Source organism: Thamnophis elegans, chromosome Z, assembly GCF_009769535.1.
Source record: "Thamnophis elegans isolate rThaEle1 chromosome Z, rThaEle1.pri, whole genome shotgun sequence".
Classification (NCBI taxonomy): domain Eukaryota; kingdom Metazoa; phylum Chordata; class Lepidosauria; order Squamata; family Colubridae; genus Thamnophis; species Thamnophis elegans.
Window position 1 is genome coordinate 114,733,793 of NC_045558.1, and position 25,424 is coordinate 114,759,216.

The following is a 25,424-nucleotide window of genomic DNA, read 5'->3' on the forward strand; positions in this document are numbered from 1 at the left end:
AATTGGCAGAATCTCAACAACTAAAATGAATGTACTACCCAAACTACTTTCTTTTTTTCAAACAATACCGATTAAATTAGAGAAATTTATTTTCGAACAACTAAACAAAATGGTATCCAAATTTATCTGATCAGGGGAAAAAAGGGGGAATTAAATACAAACTTCTACAAGATAGTTGAAAGAAAGAGGGCTTCCGCCTCCCAGATTGGGAGTTTTATTATCAGGCGGCACCCTAACATGGCTAAAGGACTAGATTCAACTAAAAAATAAAAGAATGCTTATGCTAGAAGGCCACAATCTCCAACTAGGTTGGCATGACTTCCTCTGGGAAGGAAAAAATAAATCTTATTCCTACTTCCAGAGACGTATAATAAGGGATGCCCTGTTTACGGTCTGGGAAAAGTAAAAAAAAAACCACTGCCTGAAAATCCCAATCTGGTTATCAATGATGGAGGCAATGACATCTCCAAATACTATAGATCTCAGTAAAATGGTAAGACATGCAGAGCTTTTAGATGAAAAAGGAGAACTAAAATCTGTACAAGATCTGAAAACATAAGGAATAAATATCTATTGGAGGGGATATTGAAGTCTTTCCAGGGGGCTCATCTGGAAGAAAAAAAGGCCTGGTGTTTTATAATTCATGATGGGGCTAGAGCCATAGATGAGCTGCAAAAGGATTGAGAGCAAAGGAAAGAGATGCAGAGAAATTAATATTTCCGTGTTATTTTTATGATTTTAAAAACTATTTATTTATTTATTTATTTATTTATTTATTTATTTATTTATTTTATTTTATTTAAAACTTTTATATGCTGCCCAATCCCAAAGGACTCCTGGCGGCTTACAAACAAAATATAAAAAAACATAAAAACAATACAATTTAAAATAATCATCCATCAAATTCATTCTAGTCGGGGCTGGACCTCAATAGTGAGGTCAACAGCCCCAGGTCTGCTGGAACAGCAAGTTTTTACGGCTTTCCTGAAGGCCATCAGAGTGGGTATGGTCCAGATTTCAGGGGGAAGCTGGTTCCAAAAAGTTGGAGCAGCCACTGAGAAGGCTCTCCTCCAAGGGTCCGCCAGCCGACATTGTATGGACGATGGCATCCAAAGGAGGCCCAATCTATGGGATCTTACTGGTTGCTGAGAGGTATGCGTCAGCAGGCTGTCTCGAAGGTATCCTGGCCCTAAGCTATGTAGGGCTTTAAAGGTGATAACCAACACTTTGAATTGAGTCTGGAGACCAATAGGCAGCCAGTGCAGCTCTCGGAGCATAGGTGTAATGTGGGTGTACCTCGGCACACCCACTATCACCCGCGCGGCCGCATTCTGAACTAACTGCAGTCTCTGAACGCTTTTCAAGGGTAGCCCATGTAGCACGTGTTACAATAATCCAGCCTCGAGGTGACAAGGCATGAGTGATCCTTAGAAGTGCATTCCGATCCAAATATGGCCACAATTGGTGCACTAGGCGAACTTGGGCAAAAGCCCCTCTGGTCACAGCCGACAGATGATGTTCCAATTTCAGCTGTGAATCCAGGAGGACTCCCAAATTGCGAGCCCTCTTTGAGGGGTGTAAATTTTCTCCCCCCAGGGTTAAGGATGGACTGTCCAAACAGTCCTTCAGGGGCAACATCCAAAGTCACTCCGTCTTATTGGGATTGAGCACAAGTTTGTTCACCCCCATCCAGACCCTAACAGCCTCCAGACATCGGCACATCATGTCCACCGCTTCACTGAGCTGACAAGGGGCAGAGAGATATAATTGAGTATCATTGCACATTGATGATACTTTACCCCGTGCTGTCGTATGATCTCACCCAGCGGCTTTATATAGATGTTAAATAGGAGGGGGGACAGGACCGAACCCTGTGGCACACCACACTCTAGGGGCCTAGGGGTTGACCTCTGCCCCCCGACCAACACCAACTGTGACCTGTCAGAGAGGTAAGAGGAGAACCACCATAATACGGTGCCTCTCACTCCCACCTCCCTCAGGCGTCGCAGAAGGATACCATGTTCGATGGTATCGAAAGCCGCTGAGAGGTCAAGAAGCACCAGGATAGAGGAATGTCCTCTATCCCTAGCCCACCAGAGATCATCAGTCAGGACGATCAAAGCAGTTTCCGTGCTGTATCCAGGCCTGAAACCAGACTGACAGGAGTCTAGATAATCCATCGGAGTTGAAGCGCCACCACCTTCTCAACAACCTTCCTTAAAAAAGGAAGGTTGGAGATGGGACGATAGTTTTTCAAAACAGCTGGGTCCAGGGAAGGCTTCTTGAGGGGTCTCACCATTGCTTCTTTTAATGGTTGCGGGAAAAAGCCCTCCTGCAAAGATGCATTGATAATTGTCTGGAGCCAGCCTTGTATCACCTCTCTGCTGGTCGAAACCAGCCAGGAGGGGCACGGGTCTAATAAACAGGTGGAGGCACTCATCGCTCCCATGGCCTTGTCCACTTCCTCTGGGGTGACAAATTCAAACTCATCCCAAAAATTCTGATTAAGACTAGCCCTCAGCATCTTGGCTGGCATTGCCCAAACGGAGTCCAGGTCTATCCAAATCTGAGTGGTTTTATCTGTCAGAAACTGAACAAATTCCTCAGCTCTTCCCTGAAAGGGTTCCCCCACTGCCTCACCTTTCAGGAGGGAGTGGGTCACCCTAAACAGGGTGGCTGGGCGAGATTCCACGGATGCAATAAAAGTGGGAAAATGCACACATTTTGCCGCCTGTATCGCCACTAGATAAGTCCTAATAAAGGCTCTTAGTAGTGATCGATTAGACTCAGAGTTACTAGCCCTCCAACGTCGCTCTAGGTGTCTCTTTTGGCGCTTCATCTCCCGGAGTTCCTTGGTAAACCAAGGTGCCCTCCTGGAGACGCTGACACGGAGAGGCCTCAAAGGCGCAATCCGATCCAATGCTCCAGCCGCCGCACTATTCCAGGCAGTGACCAAAGACTCGGCCGGATTGCAGACAAGGGAGTCAGGTATCTCTCCAAGCTCCCTCTGAAACCCCTCAGGGTCCATCAGGTGCCTGGGGCCGAACCACTTAATCGGCTCCGCCTCCCTGCAGTGTGGGGGTAGTGTCCTGAAGTCAAGCTTCAGCAAGGAGTGATCTGACCATGACAAGGGCAAGGTCTCTATTCCCCTTAAATCAAGATCACGTCTCCACTGCTCCGAGAGAAATACAAGGTCAAGCGTGTGTCCCGCCCTAAGAATCAGACCCTGAACTTCCTGGGTAAGGTCCATGGTTGTCATGGAAGCCATGAACTCCTGTGCCCCATCAGAGTGTTCACCGAGAGACGGTAGATTAAATGGAAAACAATAGTATTTTGTACACATGTATTTATTTACACAACCCATCAGCTTTACAACTTGATATTTAAAACTCAATAACTATGCCATCCATAGATTTGTATTTTTCCTTTGTTTTTGGAAATCATTCTTTAGTTCTTTGATATGGAATAATATATTACAATACAATACAATAGCAGAATTGAAAGGGATCTTGGAAGTCTTCTAGTCCAGCCCCCTGCCTAGGCAGGAAACCCTATACCATTCCAGACAAATGGCTATCCAACATCTTTTTAAAGACTTCCAGTGTTGGGGTATTCACAACTTCTGGATGAAAGCTGTTTCACTGATTAATTGTTCTCACTGACAGGAAATTTCTTCTCAGTTCTAAGTTGCTTCTCTCCTTGATTAGTTTCATATTGGAACACTCAAGAGGTGGGTTCCTACCAGTTCGCACCTATTTGGTAGAACCAGTTCGTCAAATCTACTGAACCAGTTAGAAGAGGTTCCACCAGTGGACCCGGAACGCAGGCCACACCTACAGAAGAGGTTCCAAAGTTTTTTGAAACCCACAACTGGGAAAACTGCAATCATGTCTCCCCTAGTCCTTCTTTTCATTAAACTAGACATACCCAGTGATATATGTAGTTTAGTCCAATTATCCAAATCTTTTTGTATATATTGTATCAATTTGTTGTAGTTATCTTCTTTTATTGTAATACATTTTGCTGATAGCATTATTCCCAAATATTTAATTTTCTTGGCCCTCGAAATTTCCAGTTTCTCCTCCAGTTCTTCATTTTGTCTTTTAGTTAAATTCTTAGTTAATATTTTAGTTTTCTCTTTATTTATTTTAAGCCTGCCACTTTACCGAATTAGTTTTTATCTTGTAAGCAAAAAGCTGCAGCTGACCTCTTTAGATAGGGAGGATTGTCTTGGGTGGGATTTTTTTTCCCTTAAGAAAACATCTTGTCCATTTTAAGCATCTTCTTTTCAAATGAGATAGAAATCTTTTTTTTCTATCAGTCAAAACATGTTTCCTTCAATTCTCTTGGGATTTCCATAAAGTAATTGCATACCTATTTAATTTGGAAAGGATGGTAGCTAACTTGTTTATGTTCAACCAGATGCAGAATGTCAGTGTTTAAGAACAAAACATGAAGAGTATTATAAATGTCTCAACTTCTTCATGTTAGGTAGACTAAAAGCACTTCAATTATACAGCAGTTTGTGGAAGTTTTTTACTCTTTCTGAAGGTTTACATTAACACCACCTTTTGTTACCAGAATACTAATATCACTGTCATCAAAGAAGCAAAAAGAAACTATATGTCAAGGAAACCTATGGCTTCTGTCCAACAATGTTAGTCTTAATAATATTCTCACCAGCATTACTTTATCTCCCACTCTCTAAGTCATATAAAATCCAATGTAGAGTTCAAAGTCCTCATGATCCATATCATATGTACTATCAGTCAGGTGATCATATTGTGGGTGGCATTGTCACATTAGCTGTTATCATGCATGCTACTATGGAATTCACCAAAATCCCACCACCACCATTGCCTGAAGAGCTTGTGTAAGGATTTTATGCTTAGTTCTATGTATTCTAAATGTATAAGATGCTATTAGATAACTCAATTAGTCTACTCTGCTTAATGTTGTATCAAAGCATTGGAGATTTGTATAATGTTTACTATTTTACCCAGTCAATGTTTAATGCTAAGTCTGGGCCAGGAGAAAACATCATTTAAAACATTACTATTCTATATAGATTTGCCTGGTAAAGTTTAATAGTCTGCATCTTCTTTGAGAATTTTACTCATTCTTCCTCATGCTTTTCTTCCTTTTAAGGTATACACCATTGAGATGATTGTAGTAAAATGTGGCATTTACTTATACATTAGAGATATGGATGGTTGTTATCTATATATTATGAATATATTTGGAATACTGCATTCAGTTTTGGCCACCACAATGTAGAAAAGATGTGGAGACTCTAGAAAGAGTGCAGAAAAGAGCAACAAAGATGATTAGGGGACAGGAGACTAAAACATATGAAGAACGGTTGCAGGAACTGGGTATGACTAGTTTAATGAAAAGAAGGACTAAGGGAGACATGATAGTAGTGTTCCAATATGAAATTAATCAAGGACAGAAGCAACTTAGAACTGAGGAGAAATTTCCTGTCAGTGAGAACAATTAATCAGTGGAACAGCTTGCATCCAGAAGTTGTGAATGCCCCAACACTGGAAGTCTTTAAAAAGATATGGATAGCCATTTGTCTGGAACGATATAGGGTTTCCTGCCTAGGCAGGGGGTTGGACTAGAAGACCTCCAAAGTCCCTTCCAATTCTGCTATTGTATTGTATTGTAATATACTATTCCATATCAAAGAACTAAAGCGTGATTTCCAAAAACAAAGGAAAAATACAAATCTATAGATGGTGTAGTTTTAAATTTCAAGTTGTAAAGCTGATGGGTTGTGTAAATAAATAGATGTGTACAAAATACTGTTGCTTTCCATACATTATATTATATGAAATAACTGCTTTATAAAATAACCACTGCATTATTTTCATATACATACTAATAAAAATAAATATTCTGAGACTTGTAAAGTGAGATGTAACAATTCATGTATATTTTATTTTAAAAGACCTTTTAAATATTTATCTGATTTTGAATTTATCTTCTATTTCAGATTAGTTCCTAAACATTACCAAAATATTGTGGCCCAGGCATTTGCCATCAAGGAAATCAATAAAAACTCAGCGATATTATCCAATGTCACCCTTGGCTTCAACATCTATGACAGTTACGCCAGTGCACAGAAAACATACCATTCAACAATGTTACTGATTTACAACAGGAAAAATCCTTTTCTCAATTACATCTGTGATATCCAGAATCATCTGACCTCAGTGATTGGCGGACTAGACTCCAAAACTTCCATTGTCATTGCAAATCTCTTGGATATCTATAAGATCCCACAGGTAAGAAACAGAGCATACCTAATTTTTTAGAACTTTTCTATTTTATTTGGTAAATTACAGGCAGAAATTGGGATTCTTCTAAATAGCATTGTCCGTTGTGCGTTTTTTCTAAATTAAAATCCCCTTACCTCACTTTCTTTTAAAGAAAGCGACTGGGCAGCGCCAAGAATCTTCCTACCTCTACTGGACTTTGTGGTTGTCTCCGCACTTCCTGGCAAGCATGTGAGCAGGCGAGCGAGGGAGGATCAGGCCGCCTAATCCTCCATCGCTCGTTCACTCTTTCACCCAACTGGACCGCCTCGGCGCTGCTGTGGCTACCTTCATCCGTCCATGCCCGGCAGCTGCAGCAACATCATCAAGATGAAGAGCAAGAGGGAAGCCACTTCGTCTTGATAATGTTGTCGCAGCTGCCGGGCGCGGACAGACGGAAGTAGCCAGAGCAGTGGTGGGTGAAAGAGCAAGCAAGCAATGGAGGATCAGGAAGCCTGATCCCCCACCTTGCTCACTTGGAAGCGTGAAGAAGAACGCAAAGTCCAGTGGAGGCAGGAAGGTTCTGGGTGCTCTGGGAAGCAGCAAAAGCAACTAGGGAGTGCCAACAAACTTCCTGCCTCTGCTCGACTTCACTGTCTTCTCCGTGCGCTCCTCACGACTGCAATAGACATCCAGAAGTGGCGGGATCTATCTGATGGAAGCCCAACTTCCATTAGCCCCAAAAGCTGCTTCTGGATGTCTATTGCAGTCGTGAGGAGCGCGCAGAGAATAATGTGAACTCCAGCAGAGGTAGGAAGGTTCTCAGCGCTCCGGAGAACCTTCCTGCCTCTACCAGTTGCCCAGTTGGCATGGTTCTGCACATGCACCTCCTCCTCCCTCCCTCCTCCGCACTCCCCAACGGCTCTTCTAGGGTTTTAGGCCTATCTGTAAACAGATACAAGGTGAATCATACAGTGAGCAGAATGTCTGAGAACTATTTGTGGTTAATGTAGTGTAGCAGTGGTCTAACATATTCTTAACTTAAATTCTTGCCTTAAGTAAGCACTGTTGAAATCTCTTAATACAATGAAAGTGAGTCTGGATATTTTTGTCCAACCCATAGAATATGGTCAGCTAGAGTTTGTTTATGCAAGCTTGTGGTGGAATGTAACTAAAAGCTATAATAAATGAAGAACATTCTTGTGGACAATAAAACAGTTTGCAACTTATAAATCATGTCTCTAAGTCTACATCACAAAATTTCTTTAGTATGATTACATTTTTACACTATAGGTTGTTGATGAGACCCCCACCCTTCATTACCAGATGTTTTTGCATTTCAATCTGCTCTTTGCATCTGAAATCCTGGGATTTGCAAGCAATTATCATTAATCAAGTCATTCACTTAGGTTTCAATGCAGCAGAGGGTTGCTGAGTTCAAGAAAAAGTCTGAATTGTTCCTATTTAAAAGTAACAATTCATGTATTTTATTTATGAATGAATGAACATTAGTTAAATGCAGAGAGGGAAGGGGAGATTTGCTTATTACATATTAAACAAATATTAATAAATTAAGAAAATATTAATAAATATTACTATTACTTTTAAAGCCTAAATGTGACATAGCTACATATCATAAAATGAAATTAATCAATCAATCAATCAATCAATTAATTAATTAGTTCACTCATTCATCAATACTGCACTTCATTTAAAATTGCTCAAAACATGATTATTTGTGAATGAATAGATTAGCTCTTCTATTCTCTTCAGAGAAACAGAATTTTCTCTGAAATGTCACATTTTATCTATTTTCTTCTCTTCCTACCTGTAAAGGAGGATACTTGTTGCACTCTCCTATCTCTCTAGCAGTGGACCTCCCTGTATCTCTCTTTTCTGTCCCCTCATTCTAACTCCAGCAATGCTATGTTTTACTCACTCACATAAGCATTTCTTGTATTGTTATATGAATGTATGTCATATTTTTAAAAGCATAAAAATAACACTGATATGTTACTTTCTCTGCATCTCTTTCCTTTGCTCTCAATCCTTATGTAGCTCATCTATGGCTCTAGCCCCATCATGAATTATAAAACACCAGGCCTTTTTTTCTTCCAGATGAGCCCCCTGGAAAGACTTCAATATCAAGGGATTCTGTCTTTGCTTCTCCATTTCAGGTGGACATGGATTGGCATAGTTGTAACAGCCAATGATAATGGAGATAGGGTTATAGAAAAGATTGTTCCATTATTGTACCAAAACAACATCTGTGTTTCATATATAGAGAAAATTAGTGAAATATCAAGTCCTAATGAACTTTATAACTTGATCAGTGAAGGGGCAGAAACGCGTGATAAAATTATGGATAGCAAGGCTAACGTTCTGATATTTTATGGAGAATCTCATACTATGGTAAGGCTGAGATGGCTATCATATTTATCACGAAAAAACGTGCCAGATACTGTCAAAGGTAAAGTGTGGATATTAACAGCACAAATGGGGCTGAACTCACATGTATATCAGAAAAATTGGGATACTGACATAATGAATGGTGCTCTGTCTTTCACAATTCATGCCAATGATCCACCTGGATTCCAGTCATTTATTAAAAGTAGAAATCCTTCCATGAGAGAAGACGGATTTATCAAGGATTTTTGGGGACAATCCTTTGCTTGTGCATTTAAAACTTCAAATGTAGATGAGGTAGCTGGTGATATTTGCACAGGGGAAGAGAAACTGGAAGATCTTCCCGTAACTTTTTTTGAAAAGAGAATGACTGGTCACAGCTACAGTATTTATAATTCTGTCTATGCAGTAGCACATGCATTGCATGCCCTGATTTCATCGAGATCTGCCCAATGGTCAATGGCAAATAATGGGAGGTTGAAGCTTCAAAATCAAGATTCATGGCAGGTAATGGACTGAGCATCACCTTGAAGAAAAAAACATTATTTGTACAAAGGAAAATGAGCCCTTTAACATCAATTATAGGAATTCAGTTTGATGTCCTTTCCCATCTCTGGAAAGGACACAATACTCTGGTTTCATGAGCCACATCACATCCTGATGAATTAAACCCTCACATCCTGGACATAAACACCTCCCCAAGGGATGCTGTTTTAATCTTTTATCACTTCTTTTCCATCTAGCTGCACTCCTTTTTAAAAGGTCTGTCATTTAATAACAGTGCTGGAGATCTGGTTTCTATTGACTACAATGGAGAATTACTAGCTGGATATGATATACTGAACTGGATTGTTTCTTCCAATGACTCCTTCCATAGAGTTAAAGTTGGGAGGGTAAACCCTGCAGTTTTTTCAGATGAAAGGTTCACCATAAATGAAGATGTCATAACCTGGCACAGTTGGTTTAACCAGGTGGGATCCTGCTTCTGGGAATTTATGCCAATGTATTTTTATAATGTATTTTTGGAGTATAATACGCACCAGAGTATAAGACATCTTTTTACCAAGGCTCTTACCATTTAGAACATTTTGTTATGGGAGATTAAATCCATTCCCTTTTAGCCTTCATAAAACTGTGGTTGTGCTGGCTGGCATTGGGTTCTGAAGGAGATGCTTTTGGCTTCTGGTTGTTGATGCACTGAGAAAGTACCTCCTGTCCCCCCACCCTTCAACCCCTGTCCCCCCACCCTTCAGCCCCCCACCCTTCAGCCCCCCACCCTTCAGCCCCCCCACCCTTCAGCCCCCCACCCTTCAGCCCCCCACCCTTCAGCCCCCCACCCTTCAGCCCCTTGTTTTTTTAGGAGACCTGCTTTTACCACCTTGAGATAGACATTAATTCAAATAGATATTGGATGCCACATTTTTACATGCTACCCAAAAGGCTGAAACAAGTAGCCCATCTCTCTTTAAGATTATCCAATTGAGACCTAACAAAAGTCTAAAAAGGAACTTTACTTGGAAACAGGAAACTTAAACATTTTATGTATGAGATTGTTTAATGTGAGTAAACTTGAATTTCCTACCCGTGCTTGACCTCACTGATTCTGATTGATTTCTTACACCCAGGAAATTAGACCCCAGCAAAAAATGGTGCAACTTCTTGGATCTCCTCCCCAATAAATCTTTGCATGAGCATAATCACATAAAAGATGCCCTGAAATGCAGATTCATTGATATACATAAGTAGATAGAACAATGCAGACTTTCTGCAAGTGTCCTAGCTAGTTAAATGTCTAGGTACATTTCCTCCAAGCAGCCCAATATTTCTCACTTTCTCAAAGTTCTGGAAAATTTTCATACTTCATCACTTTCATAAGCTTTCATCAGCAATCCTTAAAGTAGGTATAAGATAGATATGAGATCTCCCAAAGTTAAAACTTCATCAAATTAGAGAAATAATATTCTATCAATGATATTTGCAAAAAGCCAAACCACATCAAATATTACTCAAATTTGATGTCAGACTGAGTTTTACTATATAGAAGAGTTGCTATCCTGGTGCCAGAAAGAAAATTTAAAAACTATTATATAACATCCTAAGAAAGGACTGATTATTGACATAGTTATGGGTTAATTGACTACAGGTAGTACTCCATGTAGGACAAAATTGGACTGGAACGTCCGTTGCTAAGGGAGGAAGTTGTTAAGTGAGTTGTACTTGATTTTATGACCTTTTTTGCCATGATTACATGAAACATATGTTCATTAAGCAAATACAACTTCCCACTTTGACTTTGCCTGTTGGAAGCTGGCTGGCTGGTTACAAATGGTGGACATACGATTGTGCAATAATCATAAATACATGCCATTTTCCAGGTGCCTACATTTTTATCACATGACTGTGGGGACGCTGTGATACTATAATTGGAAAGATACTATAATTCCATAAGTCAGTATTGTTATAACTTCAAACAGTCATTAAACAAATGGTTATATGTCAAGGACTACCTGTAGTGTAGTAATAGTAATACTGAAATATTACACTATCATTGTAAAACCTTAGTAGGTATACTGCTAAAGATTTGTACATTATATATAACATCTATGGAAATTCTCAGCTATCCAGGTCATGGTTGTCCCAAAGGTGCTTTTTCAAGAGGCAACTGGACTTTCTATTTGAAGATTTATTGCTTCTCATCCAAGAAGCAATATATCTTCAGTTTCATCTTGCAAAAGCACCTTTCAGATTGTATAGAATGGATTAAACATTATTTTATGTAGCCAAAAATGGTCAAGGAAGCATCTTTAAAAGTACCTGCAAAGTGCATAACAATAATCATCATCAATTAGCTTTATTGTAATTTCATTTGTTTGATTGTTAAGAGATGTTGAATTGGATAACATAAACATTTAATAACATTAATTATATACTAATTCAGACTAATATCATCATTGTTCTTGTCTGTCTGTCTGTCTGTCTGTTCCTTCAGTCCCAGCCTGTTTCTATATGCACTGGGAATTGCCAACCTGGTTCCAGCAAGAAAATAAAGGAAGGGCAGCCCTTTTGTTGCTATGACTGCATCCCATGCCCAGATGGGAAGGTTTCAGAAAAGGAGGGTAAGAAATGTAATGTCACACATTTATTTCCCACAAGGGTAGCAGTTACCAAATGCAACACTGTATACCTGAAGTCTCATTTTGCCTGATATTATGTCCAATATTTTGAATGAGATTGACATCCTGTAGTATTGGGACTTGCTGAAGACAATGAAGTGACTATTATTATCCTACCTAGCTCAAATGCATAGATTATAGGAAGAATTATATAACTATATAAAGAATTAAAATTCTAAAAGTCTTTTATATATCATTTTGAAATTAAAATACAATATCATCACCATTAAATAGATTGTTTAAAGAGTTAGAGCATTCTTAAAATCTACAGGCTAATATTTAAGTGTTTACTGCAGTGGAAATAAAAACATTCTAACTACATAAAGAATATTATAAAGATAAACTTTACTCTATATTCTGCAGAAGGCCTTCAAATCATTTTATTTTTCAGATACAAATGATTGTTACTTGTGTCCAGAAGGAAACTATCCAAGCAACAATCAGGATTCCTGTATTCCTAAAACGTTGACATTTCTGTCTTACGAGGAGCCTTTGGGAATCAGTTTAGTTTTCTTTGTTCTTTTGTTTTCTTTGCTCTCAGTGATGGTCTTTGTAATATTGGTGAAGAACCACAACACACCTATCATCATTGCCAATAACCGAGACCTCACCTACATTCTCCTCCTCTCCCTCCTGCTCTGCTTCCTTTCTGCATTCCTATTCATTGGTCATCCAGAGAAGATGGTATGTCTCCTGCAACAACAGACTTTTGGGGTTGTCTTTGCAGTGGCGGTTTCTTCAGTATTAGCAAAAACCGTCACAGTGATTCTAGCTTTCCAGGCCACTAAGCCAGGATCCAGGATGAGAATGTTTGTGGGAAAGAGACTGTCCAACTCCATTGTCATTTCCTGTTCTCTTATTCAAACAGGTATTTGCATAGCATGGCTAACAACTTCTCCTCCATTCCCAGACCAAGATATGGATTCAGTAGTTGAAGAAATTATTGTGCAGTGCAACCAAGGCTCTGTGACTATGTTCTACAGTGTCCTAAGCTATTTGGGCTTCTTGGCTGTTATTAGTTTCATAGTTGCCTTCATGGCCAGGAAATTACCTGATACTTTCAATGAAGCCAAGTTCATCACTTTCAGCATGTTGGTCTTTTGCAGTGTCTGGATATCCTTTGTCCCAACCTATTTGAGCACTAAAGGAAAATACATAGTGGCAGTGGAGATATTTTCTATCCTGGTCTCTAGTGCTGGTTTGCTGGGCTGCATCTTTCTTCCCAAATGTTATATAATTGTTTTAAGGCCTGACTTGAATACCAAACAACACCTAATGGGGAGGAAAAAATGAAGATTTTATCAAGTGATGCCCTCTCCCATAATTTACAAGGTAGAACATTTTTATATAAAGCTGTTCACAATAAATTGTTTAGAACATTTAAAATGTGCAGACAAAGCTCCTCTTTTGAAATTTTAAAAGCAGCCCTTTTTATCAACTTATGTCTACTTTATAGAATACTTCCAACCTGCTCATTTTATAGATCTATGTATAACCCCAGCCTTAAATTTGTGATAAAGAAGGTGGTGCAATGCGTAATTCCACAAATAGGCTGCATTTGATAGCTTTTGTAACTATCTTATTCATCCTGAAATATATAAGGATATTTAGCAATAACAATAGCACTTACATTTATATAGTGCTTCACAGCACTCTGTAAATCAGCAGTTCTCAACCTGTGAGTCGCGACCCCTTTGGGGGTCATGTGGCCCTTTCACAGGGGTCGCCTAAGATACGGGTGCACGCTGTGCTCTTCTGTCAGCCACCTGGTTAAAAAGCCATCCTCCGTGGCATTTTTCTCAGGGGGGCTCCACAGAACATCCCAAGATCGATGCCACCAGAACTGCCCTCTTCGGGACAGATCCTCTTCAGAAGGAAGAGGCCCTCCTTGTCCTCTTCGTGTTCTTCACCTTCCAGCCGCAACCCCATGCCATGGAAAACATTGGCTCACACACGCCCCGCACAATTACAGCCTGGAGCAGGACCAAAGCCCCTCTCCCAACTGGCCCTTCCTCCCTCGGAGGGCTTCGTGGGGAAGCTACTGCAGAAGCCCAGGTGAGTGAGAACAAGATCCCATCAAGGCTCTGGGCGGTTCAATGAAGCCCCTTTATAAGTTTTTATCAATGAATTTCCTCGTTTCATCCATCTCCCTAGGGGTCATTGAATATATTTGGGGTTTTGGGAGCTTCACCCCAGGTAAAAGATCAATGGTGCAATCTGTGGCCCTATTGGGGGGGGGGCAACCTATCAGAAGATTTTTCACTGAAAACATCTTTTAGGTCCCAATATTCCTTCGGAATTCTTTCCTCCCCCTCAATTTTTTCCTCCCCTCTGGCCACCAGTTTGGGGACAGTATCATCAGACTCCGGAGCTTCCATATTCCCCTCAGGGGGTGTGGCAGACCGAATCCGCAACCACCCATCTCTCCAGTTAATGCATGGGTTCCATCTACGGAACCAGGGGAGTCCTAAAATAAGGGGCCGGTCCATCCCTGGAGCCACAATAAAAGTTATCATTTCACGGTGGGTTCCTAGCCACATCTCGATGGGTTCAGTAGAAAAATGAGCAGGACCGCCCCCTGCAATAGAGCCATCTAATTGGCAAAATGCAATTGGGATTTTTTAAGCTCTTAGTTTCTAGCCCATTTTCTCAACTATCTCAGGGCTTATAATGCAACCTGAGCAACCAGAATCTAAAAGAGCCAGAATTTTCTCTTTTGTGTCAGAAGAGGGCACTCTAAGCTCAACTGGGATAAGCATGGGTCCCAAGCGGGAACTTACCCAGCGATCAGCGTCCTCATAGTCACTGTCGTCAGCTTCCGCTTATTCCTTCCTCTGGCTTGAGGCGTCAAGAAATCTCCTCCCCTCTCAAAGCAGGTTCTTTTTTCTTGCCAGGAGGCTTCTCAGGTTTCTTCTCCCTCCGGGGGGGGGGGCAGAGAGAAGTGGGTCAGCTTGACTTGGCAATTCACAGCATGGTGCCCCTCCTTCCCACAGCGGAAGCAGGCAGAGGGTTTGGGCTTGCCTGTGAAACCTCCCCTTCCCCCTTTCTGCACCTTTGGGAGGGGAGATTTAGTGGGGGGAGGGGAATCCTCAGTTTCTCCCTCTTCCTTGTAACGAAGTCTAGCCAAATTAAGCTCAATATCTGCAACATGTTCGTACCATGGTTCTAAGTGGCGGGGAATTCGTCTGTTTACTCACTGCTGGTAAACGTCTCTGTTCAAGCCATCTGCGAATCGATCTAACAAGGCTTCTTCAGGCCATCCCCTCATATAAGCTGATAATTCTTGAAATTCCTCTACATACTCAGGCACAGTCTTTTTCCCCTGTCTGAGGGTTGTAAATTTTAGCCTAGCTCGGCGCTTGGTGAGAGGGTAGTCAAAATGTCTCCTCATTGCTGCCATAAAGTAATCAAAATTCCTCAGGAGAGGGGAGTCACTATTATGTAATCCGACCATCCAGTCAGCTGCTTTCTTCTCTAGGGCCATTAACACTATTCTTACTTTGGATTCATCAGAGTCCAGATCAGACCCATATATTTGCATATAATTCCAGACCTGAATTATAAAAAACCCCAAATTGCTGGGTTCTCCATCATACTTTATGCTTAAGGTTGGGACCTTAGCCATCTGGCGTCGCCTGCCCACCCCCTGCTCTCGGAATGTCTCTAGCTGTAGGGAGAGAGGTCGGTGCTGGGTTTTCTTGTGCACATCCCCCTTCTGCCCCCCCATCTCCCTTAAGCAAAGCAACGGGTACCTTCCCTCTAGTTCCTCCGCCGGTCCCCTTTCCACAGCACTCTCTCGAGCCCGGCGCTCGCTCCATGCCTCTTCGAGGAGTTTCATGGCTTGGGACATCTTGTAGTCTTCATCCTTAGAGCCACGCCAGTCAGCAGCTGGTTTCCTGGGCCTCCTCCTCGTGACTCCAGTTAGTGATTCATCCGGTTCCTCTTTCTGTCCCACTCCCCAAGTCCACCTGGGTCGAACAGCAGGTTTCTCCACTCTCAGATCGGCCAGCATTTCTGTTAATGATGGTGCTACCATTGCACCCATTTCTTCTTCCTGGTCGCTGTCGTGTAAAGACATCTTTTCCCTTTCTTCTGTGAGGGCACCCCCCTCGGAAGGTGTTCGCTCCGGGTTGGGTGCGAGGTGAGACTCAGCTTATTGTCAGGTGCTGCTTCATTTAAAAATCAGGAAAGAAACCACTCAACTCCATTTCTTAGAATTAAGTGTATTTTTACTAATTACAAACGATAAGTAGCAATGCAAAGCTGAGTCTGGGTAAATTGGCGCGAAAGCAATGGATATCATGTATAAAGCAATGCCCTCCCCTTGGCACCCCATTCCATAGTCCAATAATAATTCACCGAACTGTCAGTGGGAGATATCTTCAAAAAACATCATCAGGCTGGAATGCTGGACAGTTAGCCTTGGCGGGAAACTCCCTTTCTCCACATGCGCAGAGAGATGGTCAGGACAGCTTCTAGAACACTCCTCCAACACATAATGATTCCCCTCCCAAATACTATGCCCCCCTCCCCGTTTCAATGACAGCTGAAGCAGTGGCGAAGCAGAGGCTGACAATCTGCACCCAAGTTCAGAGAGAATCAAGGACTGAAAAATATTCTATTTTCATGGCTCTAATTGTTACAGTTATTTTTATATACAGTTATATATAGTCTAATATTTTCTTCCACTTTTGATATCAGGAAAAACACTTAAAACTGAGCCCTGAGAAAATGGAGTTTCCAATTTTGGCAAAAAAAATGCAGTCATTTTAAACAATAACTTTCAATTTAGGTCCCCAATAAGATGAATTTTGCAACTCCATTAGCAGGCTAAAGTGTTAGTTAAAGTAAATTGAATGCTAAGTCAGAAAATCAATATACTTCAAATAATGTAAGCAAATGTTCTATTATTTCATTATACTTTGATATGTTCTGTGTCTTTGCATTCCAAGTCTTATTTTGTTCTATCTGCACACAGAGAAATTTTTTTTCTCTCAGCTCATTCTTTAACTTCAGCATGACTAATAAAAAAAACTTACACTTTCTCCTGGCATCATTTTAACAAGATTTCTGGGAAAATGTAAAAGGGTTCTGGGTGGAAGACAAAAGCTCCCCTACCATTTAAAGTATTTTGAGGTACCAATTTAATCAGACATCTAGTGAACGTAGCATGCCGATATTGGGGGCACACCCTATGGTGGCGTCCAGAGCAGCCACTGCCGAAAGATTTGGCTTGAAATCTGTGGAAAAAGCCAGACTGGGGTGGCAGCAGCGGTGGCAGCGGAGGTGCATTGGCTCTGGAATGGGAGCTGGGCCATGCATCGTGAGGCCACGCAATCCCCTTCTCCAGCCATGCAGAGTGCTATTCACTGGCATCTGGAAGGCGCCAAGTGCAAATGCCCCGCTCACCCACTCCACCCAGTCACTCCTCACCTCCCGGGTGGTTTCTCTGCCTAAGATGCCTTGCCTGCCTTAGCTGCCACGTGGTGCCTGCCCTGTGCCCCAACTGGGCTACCTCTTCCTCCTGCCTATAGGTAAGTTTCACTAACCCCCCCCCCGGAGTTTGCTTCACCCCATCCCAATGTCCCCATCGGGCTCACAACCTTCCCTTCCCCAGTCCCTTCCAGGGTCCCCACAACGCCTCATTATGGCTCCCAGCAGTCTTCAGGCAGGCCTGTTAGGCCCAAAATAGAACGTGGGTATGTGTGTGTGCCCATTGTGGTTCCCAGCAGGTCTGCTAGGCCCTGCAGCCCCCTGGGAGCAAAAGTGGGGGGGGCAGGCTTCAAGAGAGAGAGAAAGAAAGTAATCCTTACCATACAGCAAGCAGAAAGGTCTTTAAATTTTGCAACATTAAAACTTGTGGACTTCAACTCCCAGAATTCAGCTCTGCTGGCTGGAGAATTCTGGGAGTTGAAGTCCACAAGTCTTAAAGTCGTCAAGTTTGAAGACCTCTGGTAGCTGCTATCCTTAGGCTCAGGCTAAGCTAATCAATAATAGAGCTCTAAGAATGCCAGATTATCAATGGACATGTCCTCAGTTTCAAAATGCCTGGCATTTCTTCCTCCTACTAAAGACCTCCTGGGGTTCTTCACAGGAAGGAAGGAAGGAGAAGGAGAGAGGGAGGGAGGGAAGGAAGGGAGAAAAGGGAAGGGAAAGTGAATGAGATATAGATGGATGGATAGAGGGAGGGAGGGTGGGAGAGAAAAAGGACTACAAACCTGGCACTAGACACAGCTTCAGAGGATGTTTTGAAATAGCACAGCAAACCAGGGCTGAAAGCGACCTCAGAGATCATCTAGTCTAAGGTGACCAGATTTTCAGATTGGAAAAGAGGGACGCCCTTCACCCGGGGGGGGGGGGGGGGTTAAAAAAATTTTTTTTGCCAAAAGGTCACCCCAGGACACTGAAACCAGCATAAATACGAATCTGTTGCCAAACAAAATTTTGATCACGTGACCATGAGGATGCTGCAACGGTCGCTAAGTGTGAAAAATGGTCGCAACGGTCGCTAAGTGTGAAAAATGGTCGCAACGGTCGCTAAGTGTGAAAAATGGTCGCAACGGTTGCTAAGTGTGAAAAATAGTCATCAGTCACTTTTTTCAATGCCATTGTAACTTTGGTCACTAAATGTTTTCCCCCTCCTCGAGACTCCTCACTTCTTCCTTCATTCCTCTTGCTTATCTACCTTCACCTTATCTGTCTTCTGTTCTTTCCCTCTCTTCCTTCCTTCTTCCCTCCTTCCATCCTTTTCTTTCCTCACTCACTCCCTTCCTCCTTTTTTCTCTTCCTTCCTCCTTCCATTCTTTCAGCTTCATGGGAGAGGCAGCTGCCGGCCGTTTCACCTCGTGCAGAGAACTTCCACTCGGTCCCGGGGCTTCTGCCGGGTGGGGGGGGGGGGCTTGATTAAAAATTTTATACGGAGCAACAAAAATTTTCATACATCACAAAAATAGTATTGTAATATTTTTTTATTTCAACATAACTACAATATAATACATTTATTTACATTTATATTTATTAAATATATTGACAAAAATTATGTACAGTACAAATATAATACATTTATTTACATTTATATTTATTAAATATATTGACAAAAATTATGTACAGAATAATTTTACTCTTTGGCATATTTCTCACTTGAGTGAATTTTTTTTAGTAGATTGCTGTCATTGTTTAAAAGGTCATGAAATTTTTCACACGAATTCGTTAAATTATATTTTACACATAAAATGGCTTTCAAAGTCTCAACACTTAATTGTGATTTTTCTGATGTCCACACTTGATTTACCGTAGAAAAAACACGTTCAATCGCAGCATTAGTTCCTGGTAAGGACAGCACGTATTCCACAATTTTTAATACATTATTATATGAAATATGGTTTCTTTGAAAATGATTAAACATTTCTATCCATTTATTCTCTATTGTCATTTTTGCTGATGCCCAAGATTCAACTTTTTCCTTATTCATATATAGTTTTAAATGTGATACCTCAGTAAAAAGATTAGTTTCGGAAATATCATTATTTGGGAAATTTTGATGAATATGCTCGAATGATTTTTGCACATCATGCCAATCAAGTTCTTTTTTTAATTCAACCCAATTAAAATATTCGATATTGTTAAAATGTACCGTCCACTCTTCTAAATAATCTACGCAGTTTTTATAGAAGTTTTTAAAATGATTCATGGTATCTGCATGATTTATTGCACCTTCTTCTTCTAGCTGCCTTATAGTATTACGGATAGTAATGGGAATAAAAATTGCATCTGTTGACACTGAAATTTTAAATTATTAAGTTCATTTGCTACTTCAATTGCCGAAATTTTGTCACCTTCAATAATTTTTATACTATTTTGAAAAAGAGCTGCTTGATTGTGTACAAACTCTAGCCAAATTTTTGAATATTCTTTTTCAAAAAGCTCTTTTAAAATTCTAGGACATCTATCCTGTGATAGAAAGTAGGACTTCAAAGGATCGTATAGTTTCAAAATTCTTTCGACAGCTGGCAAAAGAGCTAACCAGCGTGTTTTACTATATCCAAGCATTTTGTGATATTCGACTTCCGCATCTTGACAAAATTCTTTAAGACTTTCAACGCGCACAGTGTATATATGAAAATAACAATATATTTTAACAATAATATTTTCCACATCTATGGGCAACAAGTCAGCAGCTGTTTGAATAGCATTATGTATTATGTGCGCTGCACAACCAACACCAATAATATTTTGATTAAGGTTTTGGTTTAATTTATAAAAAATATTATTGGTACCCCTTCTCACTTTTCCTCCAAAATTTGCATTTGTATTGTCTCCACAATATGCGATTATTTTGTGTTTTAAATTGTTTTGTTCCAAAATATTAATAATGGAACTGAAAATTATTTCCGAAGTTTCGCCAGGCAAAGAAACAAAATCTAACATTCTAATTTTTATTCCAGTTTCCGAATCAAAAAATCGAATAAGGGTTGGAAATAATTTGATATCCTTATGATTTGATGCATCAGAGTATATGGATACAAAATTAATTTTCTCTAGATTTTTGCTTAATTCTGTAAATGCATATGGGGAAAGCACATTACGCACAATTGCCTCGGATTTAGTTCTAGCACAGGTAAATTTTTTGTTGAATAACTTTTTGACCACTTGTGATGTACAGTCCATAGATCGGAAGGAATGATTGTGATTAATAGTATGAAAAGACATAAGTCCTTCTGCCAATGCTAATTTCTTGTCTTCGTCTGCATATGTTGGTTTATGAAAATAGTCTTGCATTCTGGAGGAAGATGCAACAGCATCTACATATCTCTTATGTTTCTGCGTCTCCAAATGCTTTGTAATATCATGCCTCCCACCGTGCGCAATAGAAAATTCGCCATTGCATTTCTCACATCTTACTATGTGGTCGCTTTTTGTTTTTTTAAGAAAAGGAAATTCATTTCTTAGATCATCGTTGAATTTGCATCCTCTTTTCTTACTCATGTTAATAATCTAAAAAAAATTAAAATTATATGATTTTATACTATATAAAATTCAATGAGGGTGAAACACACCAAATCTGGCAAAGCTGCCTTGCACCAACCTGCCCTGCCCATAGAATAGCAGCCACTTTGAGACACATAAACCTGGTCTGAACATATTGCATCACAAAGATTTGCAAAGATCACATTTGCAGTAAATACATTTTATAAACAATTTAAAAATAAAAATCCCCCCAAAATAATAAAAAGGTATTCTATAAATAAAAGAAATCCTTAAAAACCATTGTTAAGTATTACACCAGCAATAATTTATACTGTCACCATTTCAAACTATTCCACACAGAATAAATTGAAGTAAAATGATTTTAAACCATGAGGTTCCACAACGGTCGCTAAGTGTGAAAATGGTCGCTAAGTGTGAAAAATGGTCATCAGTCACTTTTTTCAATGCCATTGTATCTTCCTGATTATTAAAGTGCAAATTCACTCAGTGTCAATCATGACTCCTGAGTCCATTTCAAAGTATTGTGCATAGAAATTTTAAAAATGGCTTGTTTCAATTTATTTTGGATAGAATCTTTTTTTAAATAGTCTAAGACAATTTAAAAAAAGAATCAACACAGAATACCACTATTTTAAAAAATCATATGCACAATAAATAAAATATTATTTTAAAATACATTAAAAAAACAAAAGAAAAAACCCGGCTCACTTACCAGCAGGCAGGCAGAGTCAGCAGATCTTCGTAGCGATGGATGGAAGCACACAGGGAGCCTAGTATATACGCAACTGCAGTAACAATGACAATGATGAAGGATTGGATTGAGTTAAAGAATAAAAGAATTCTGATCTTAGAAGGCCATGACCTGCAGGCAGGCTGGCATAATTTCTTATGGAATGACAAACATAAAACACACAAATACTTTCAAAATCATTTAATTGGAACTTTAGTGCAACAATGGCTCAAAATAAAATAAAAAAACACTATGTGAAAACCCCAAATTGGCTATCACCAACAGAAAGAACGACACACCCAAATTTTACAGATTGGAACAAAATTCTAAGATACAGAGATCTAATTGATAGACAGGGAAATTTAAAAACAATTGAAGAATTGGCAGATCAGAATATGAAAGGTGATTGGCTAACCTACCTCCAAATGAAAACTAAATACAATAAAGACACTAAAATATATGGTATTGAAACAGAACCACACGAATTGGATAAAATTATTCAAAGTCTGGACAGAAAGATGATAGGGAAAATATACAAATTCCTCTTGAAGTATCAAATGGAAGAGGAAATTGTAAAAGAACCAATGATAAAATGGGCACAGAACTTTGGCTATAACATTGAACTAGACAAATGGGAAAAATTTGGGGGAATAAATTTAAGAATGACACTATCAATCCCATACAAGGAAAACCAGTACAAAATGCTTTATTATAGATGGCATCTGGCACCGTCAAGGTTGGCCAAAATTTCAACAAATACCTCGCTAAATTTCTGGAAATGTGATTCAATACATCATGGCACATATTATCATTTATGGTGGACTTGTGAAGAGGCAAAAAAATTCTGGAAAAGGATCAAAAATTGGTTGGAAGAAATAACAAAGGTTAAGTTAGATTGGAAACCTGAACTCTTTCTATTAGGAATTATACCGATGAAATACAAAAAAGAAATACAATATCTAATATTACGCATACTTACAGCAGCAAGGATCGCTTTCGCCCAGAAGTGGAAAAATAAACTAAACCTAAATGAAGAAGAAATAATAAGAAAAATTATGGACTGTGCCGAAATGGATATATTAACAAAAGAAATACAGGGAAAAGAAGAATCAGAATTTTATTGGATATGGGATAATTGGTATATAGTTGGATGGAACAAAGGAATCACAGACAGTGGTCACATTGGTTTTGCCCCATTTTATGACCTCTCACACTCTCACACACCCACACTCTCTCTCACACACACACCCACACTCTCTCTCCAATGTTCCAATTATTTTTCAGTGTGAGCGGAAAAGTATAGTGTTTGAGCGGTACATTTTCATGCCTGAGCACCTGAATTTTTTTAACAGATGTCACCTAAGACAACAACAAAATCAGTATTATTTGAAACTCAAAGTTATGTTTATTCAAGGTACCCGCTTAATTAAAAGTGTTATATAATATCAGTATCACTTAACAACGGTCCTGCTTAGCAACCAAAATGTTGGCTCAGAAAGTCTAGCTTTTGAAGCACGCAAATCTTAAAGCTATTGTTACAACACCCTCGCACCCCTAACCCTTTAGAAAAAAAACCTCTGGGGTCTTCAAACCTGACAGCTTTAAGACTTGTGGACTTCAACTCCCAGAATTCTTCCTCCAGTCATGTTGGCTCAGAAACTCTGGCCGTGAAGCATGCAAGTCTTAAAGCTGTCAAGTTACAAGACCCTTGCACCCCTAACCCTTTAGAAAAAAAACCTCAGGGGTCTTCAAACCTGACAGCTTTAAGACTTATGGACTTCAACTCCCAGAATTCTTCCTCCAGTCATATTGGCTCAGAAACTCTGGCAGTGAAGCATGCAAGTCTTAAAGCTGTCAAGTTACAAGATCCTTGCACCCCTAACCCTTTAGGGAAAAAAAACACAGGGATCTTCAAACCTGACAGCTTAAGACTGTGGACTTCAACTCCCAGAATTCCTCCTCCAGTCATGTGGCGGCGACATCATCTGCTCCATCTTCGGGTTTTTTCACAGGGGCAGGGCTGCCGCTGAAGATGCCGATGAGCCTCCCCCCACCAGAATAACTCCTGCCGCCTCCCCCTCCTCCTCCAAGAGGACCACCACATTTGCTGCCCAGCGCTGCAGCCGAGGTGAAGCCGCCAAAGCTCCCGCAGGCGCCCCCGCCCATGGCAGCGGTGGCGGTACCTAAGCAGGGATGCTGGCGGGAGCTTTGGCGGCTTCACCTCAGCCGCAGCGTTGGGCGGCAAATCCGGCAGTGCTGTTGGGGGAGGAGGAGGCAGCAGAAGATATTCCGTTCGAGCAGAAAGCAGGGCAAGGGATGGGAGGAAAGGAAAGAGCCTGAAGCGCCCGAAGCGATGGGCTTCCGGAAGGCGGAAAACGGGAGGGGGGAGATACCGGCAGGTCAGGCGTCCAGGAGAGCCATCTCGGTGCCGCCGAGGGGGGGGACGCCAGGTGCTGGGCTGCCTCTGACTCGCCCTCTCCATGGCTCCCCAGGGCTGCAGCAAACCAAGCAACAAAGCGAGCTAGAAGGACCGCCGTTTTTTTAAAATGGGAGCACGCGACGACCAGCAACGCCGGTGTTTCCCCCCCTCCTCCTCTCTCCGCCCCTAGCGAGGGAGCACGCGGCGACCAGCAACGCCGGTGCTTTCCCCCCCTCCTCCTCTCTCCGCCCCGAGCGAGGGAGCACGCGGCGACCAGCAACGCCGGTGCTTTCCCCCCCTCCTCCTCTCTCCGCCCCGAGCGAGGGAGCACGCGGCGACCAGCAACGCCGGTGTTTTTCCCCCCCCTCCTCCTCTCTCCACCCCGAGCGAGGGAGCACGTGACGACCAGCAATGCCGGTGTTTTTCCCCCCCCCTCCTCCTCTCTCCGCCCCGAGCGAGGGAGCACGCGGCGACCAGCAACGCCGGTGTTTTCCCCCCCCTCCTCCTCTCTCCGCCCCGAGCGAGGGAGCACGCGGCGACCAGCAACGCCGGTGTTTCCCCCCCCTCCTCCTCTCTCCGCCCCGAGCGAGGGAGCACGCGGCGACCAGCAACGCCGGTGTTTTCCCCCCCGTCTCCTCTCTCCGCCCCGAGCGAGGGAGCACGCGGCGACCAGCAACGCCGGTGCTTTCCCCCCCCTCCTCCTCTCTCCGCCCCGAGTGAGGGAGCACGCAGCGACCAGCAACGCCGGTGCTTTCTCCCCCCTCCTCCTCTCTCCTTAAATAAAATTAAATTATAATAAAATTACAATAAAATTATCAGAATAAAATAATACATTATTTATTTATTTACTCACCACCAGTGAGTAAGCGCAGCAGCTGCAACCCCAACAAGAAAGAAAGACGAAATAAAATGGAAACTCGCGCATGTGCCCTCAGCTAAGGAGTCCAGCCAATCAGTGAGCTGGTTGGGATGGAAAATTTTCAGCACGTGGCGTGCTGAAAATTTTCCATCCCAGCCAGCTCACTGATTGGCTGGAGTCCAGGCCAATCAAATTAGTGAGAGGGAGGCTGGGCTGGCTTAAATTTGTAGGTAGCATAGAACGAAACGATGAGCCAGCCCAGCGAGCTAGCTAGCAGCTGATGGGCGGGGGAGCCTCCCCCGCCCAGACTGGCTTATCGTTTCGTTATGCTACCAGGCTACCTACAAATTTAAGCCAGCCCAGCCGGGGAGGGCGGGCGGGGCGGCGGCTGTTTTTCACCTCGCCCAGAGAACTTCCACGTGGCTTCTGCCGGGCGGCGAGAGAGCCGCGGAAGCGAGTGAAAGTTGTCTGCAAGGGCAGCAAGGCTGAAAAACGGACTCTGCGGCAGGAGAGCCGCAGGGGAGGGCGGCGGGACGCGACCACGCCTCGCAGACTTGCGGCGTGATCGCTGGGAAGCCAGGAAGGCAAG

The 25,424-nt window shown here is 41.7% G+C and overlaps 1 protein-coding gene across 1 annotated transcript; it reads left to right on the forward strand.

The window, feature by feature from the left end:
• The first annotated feature begins 1,102 nt into the window (after positions 1-1,102).
• On the forward strand, positions 1,103-13,132 carry LOC116521570 (vomeronasal type-2 receptor 26-like). The gene is made up of 8 exons (XM_032236229.1): positions 1,103-1,152; positions 4,730-4,873; positions 5,999-6,290; positions 6,436-6,512; positions 8,438-9,173; positions 9,410-9,559; positions 11,656-11,782; positions 12,381-13,132. The coding sequence occupies exons 1-8, from the start codon at positions 1,103-1,105 to the stop codon at positions 13,130-13,132; spliced, it is 2,328 nt and encodes a 775-aa protein (XP_032092120.1).
• The last annotated feature ends 12,292 nt before the right edge of the window (positions 13,133-25,424 follow it).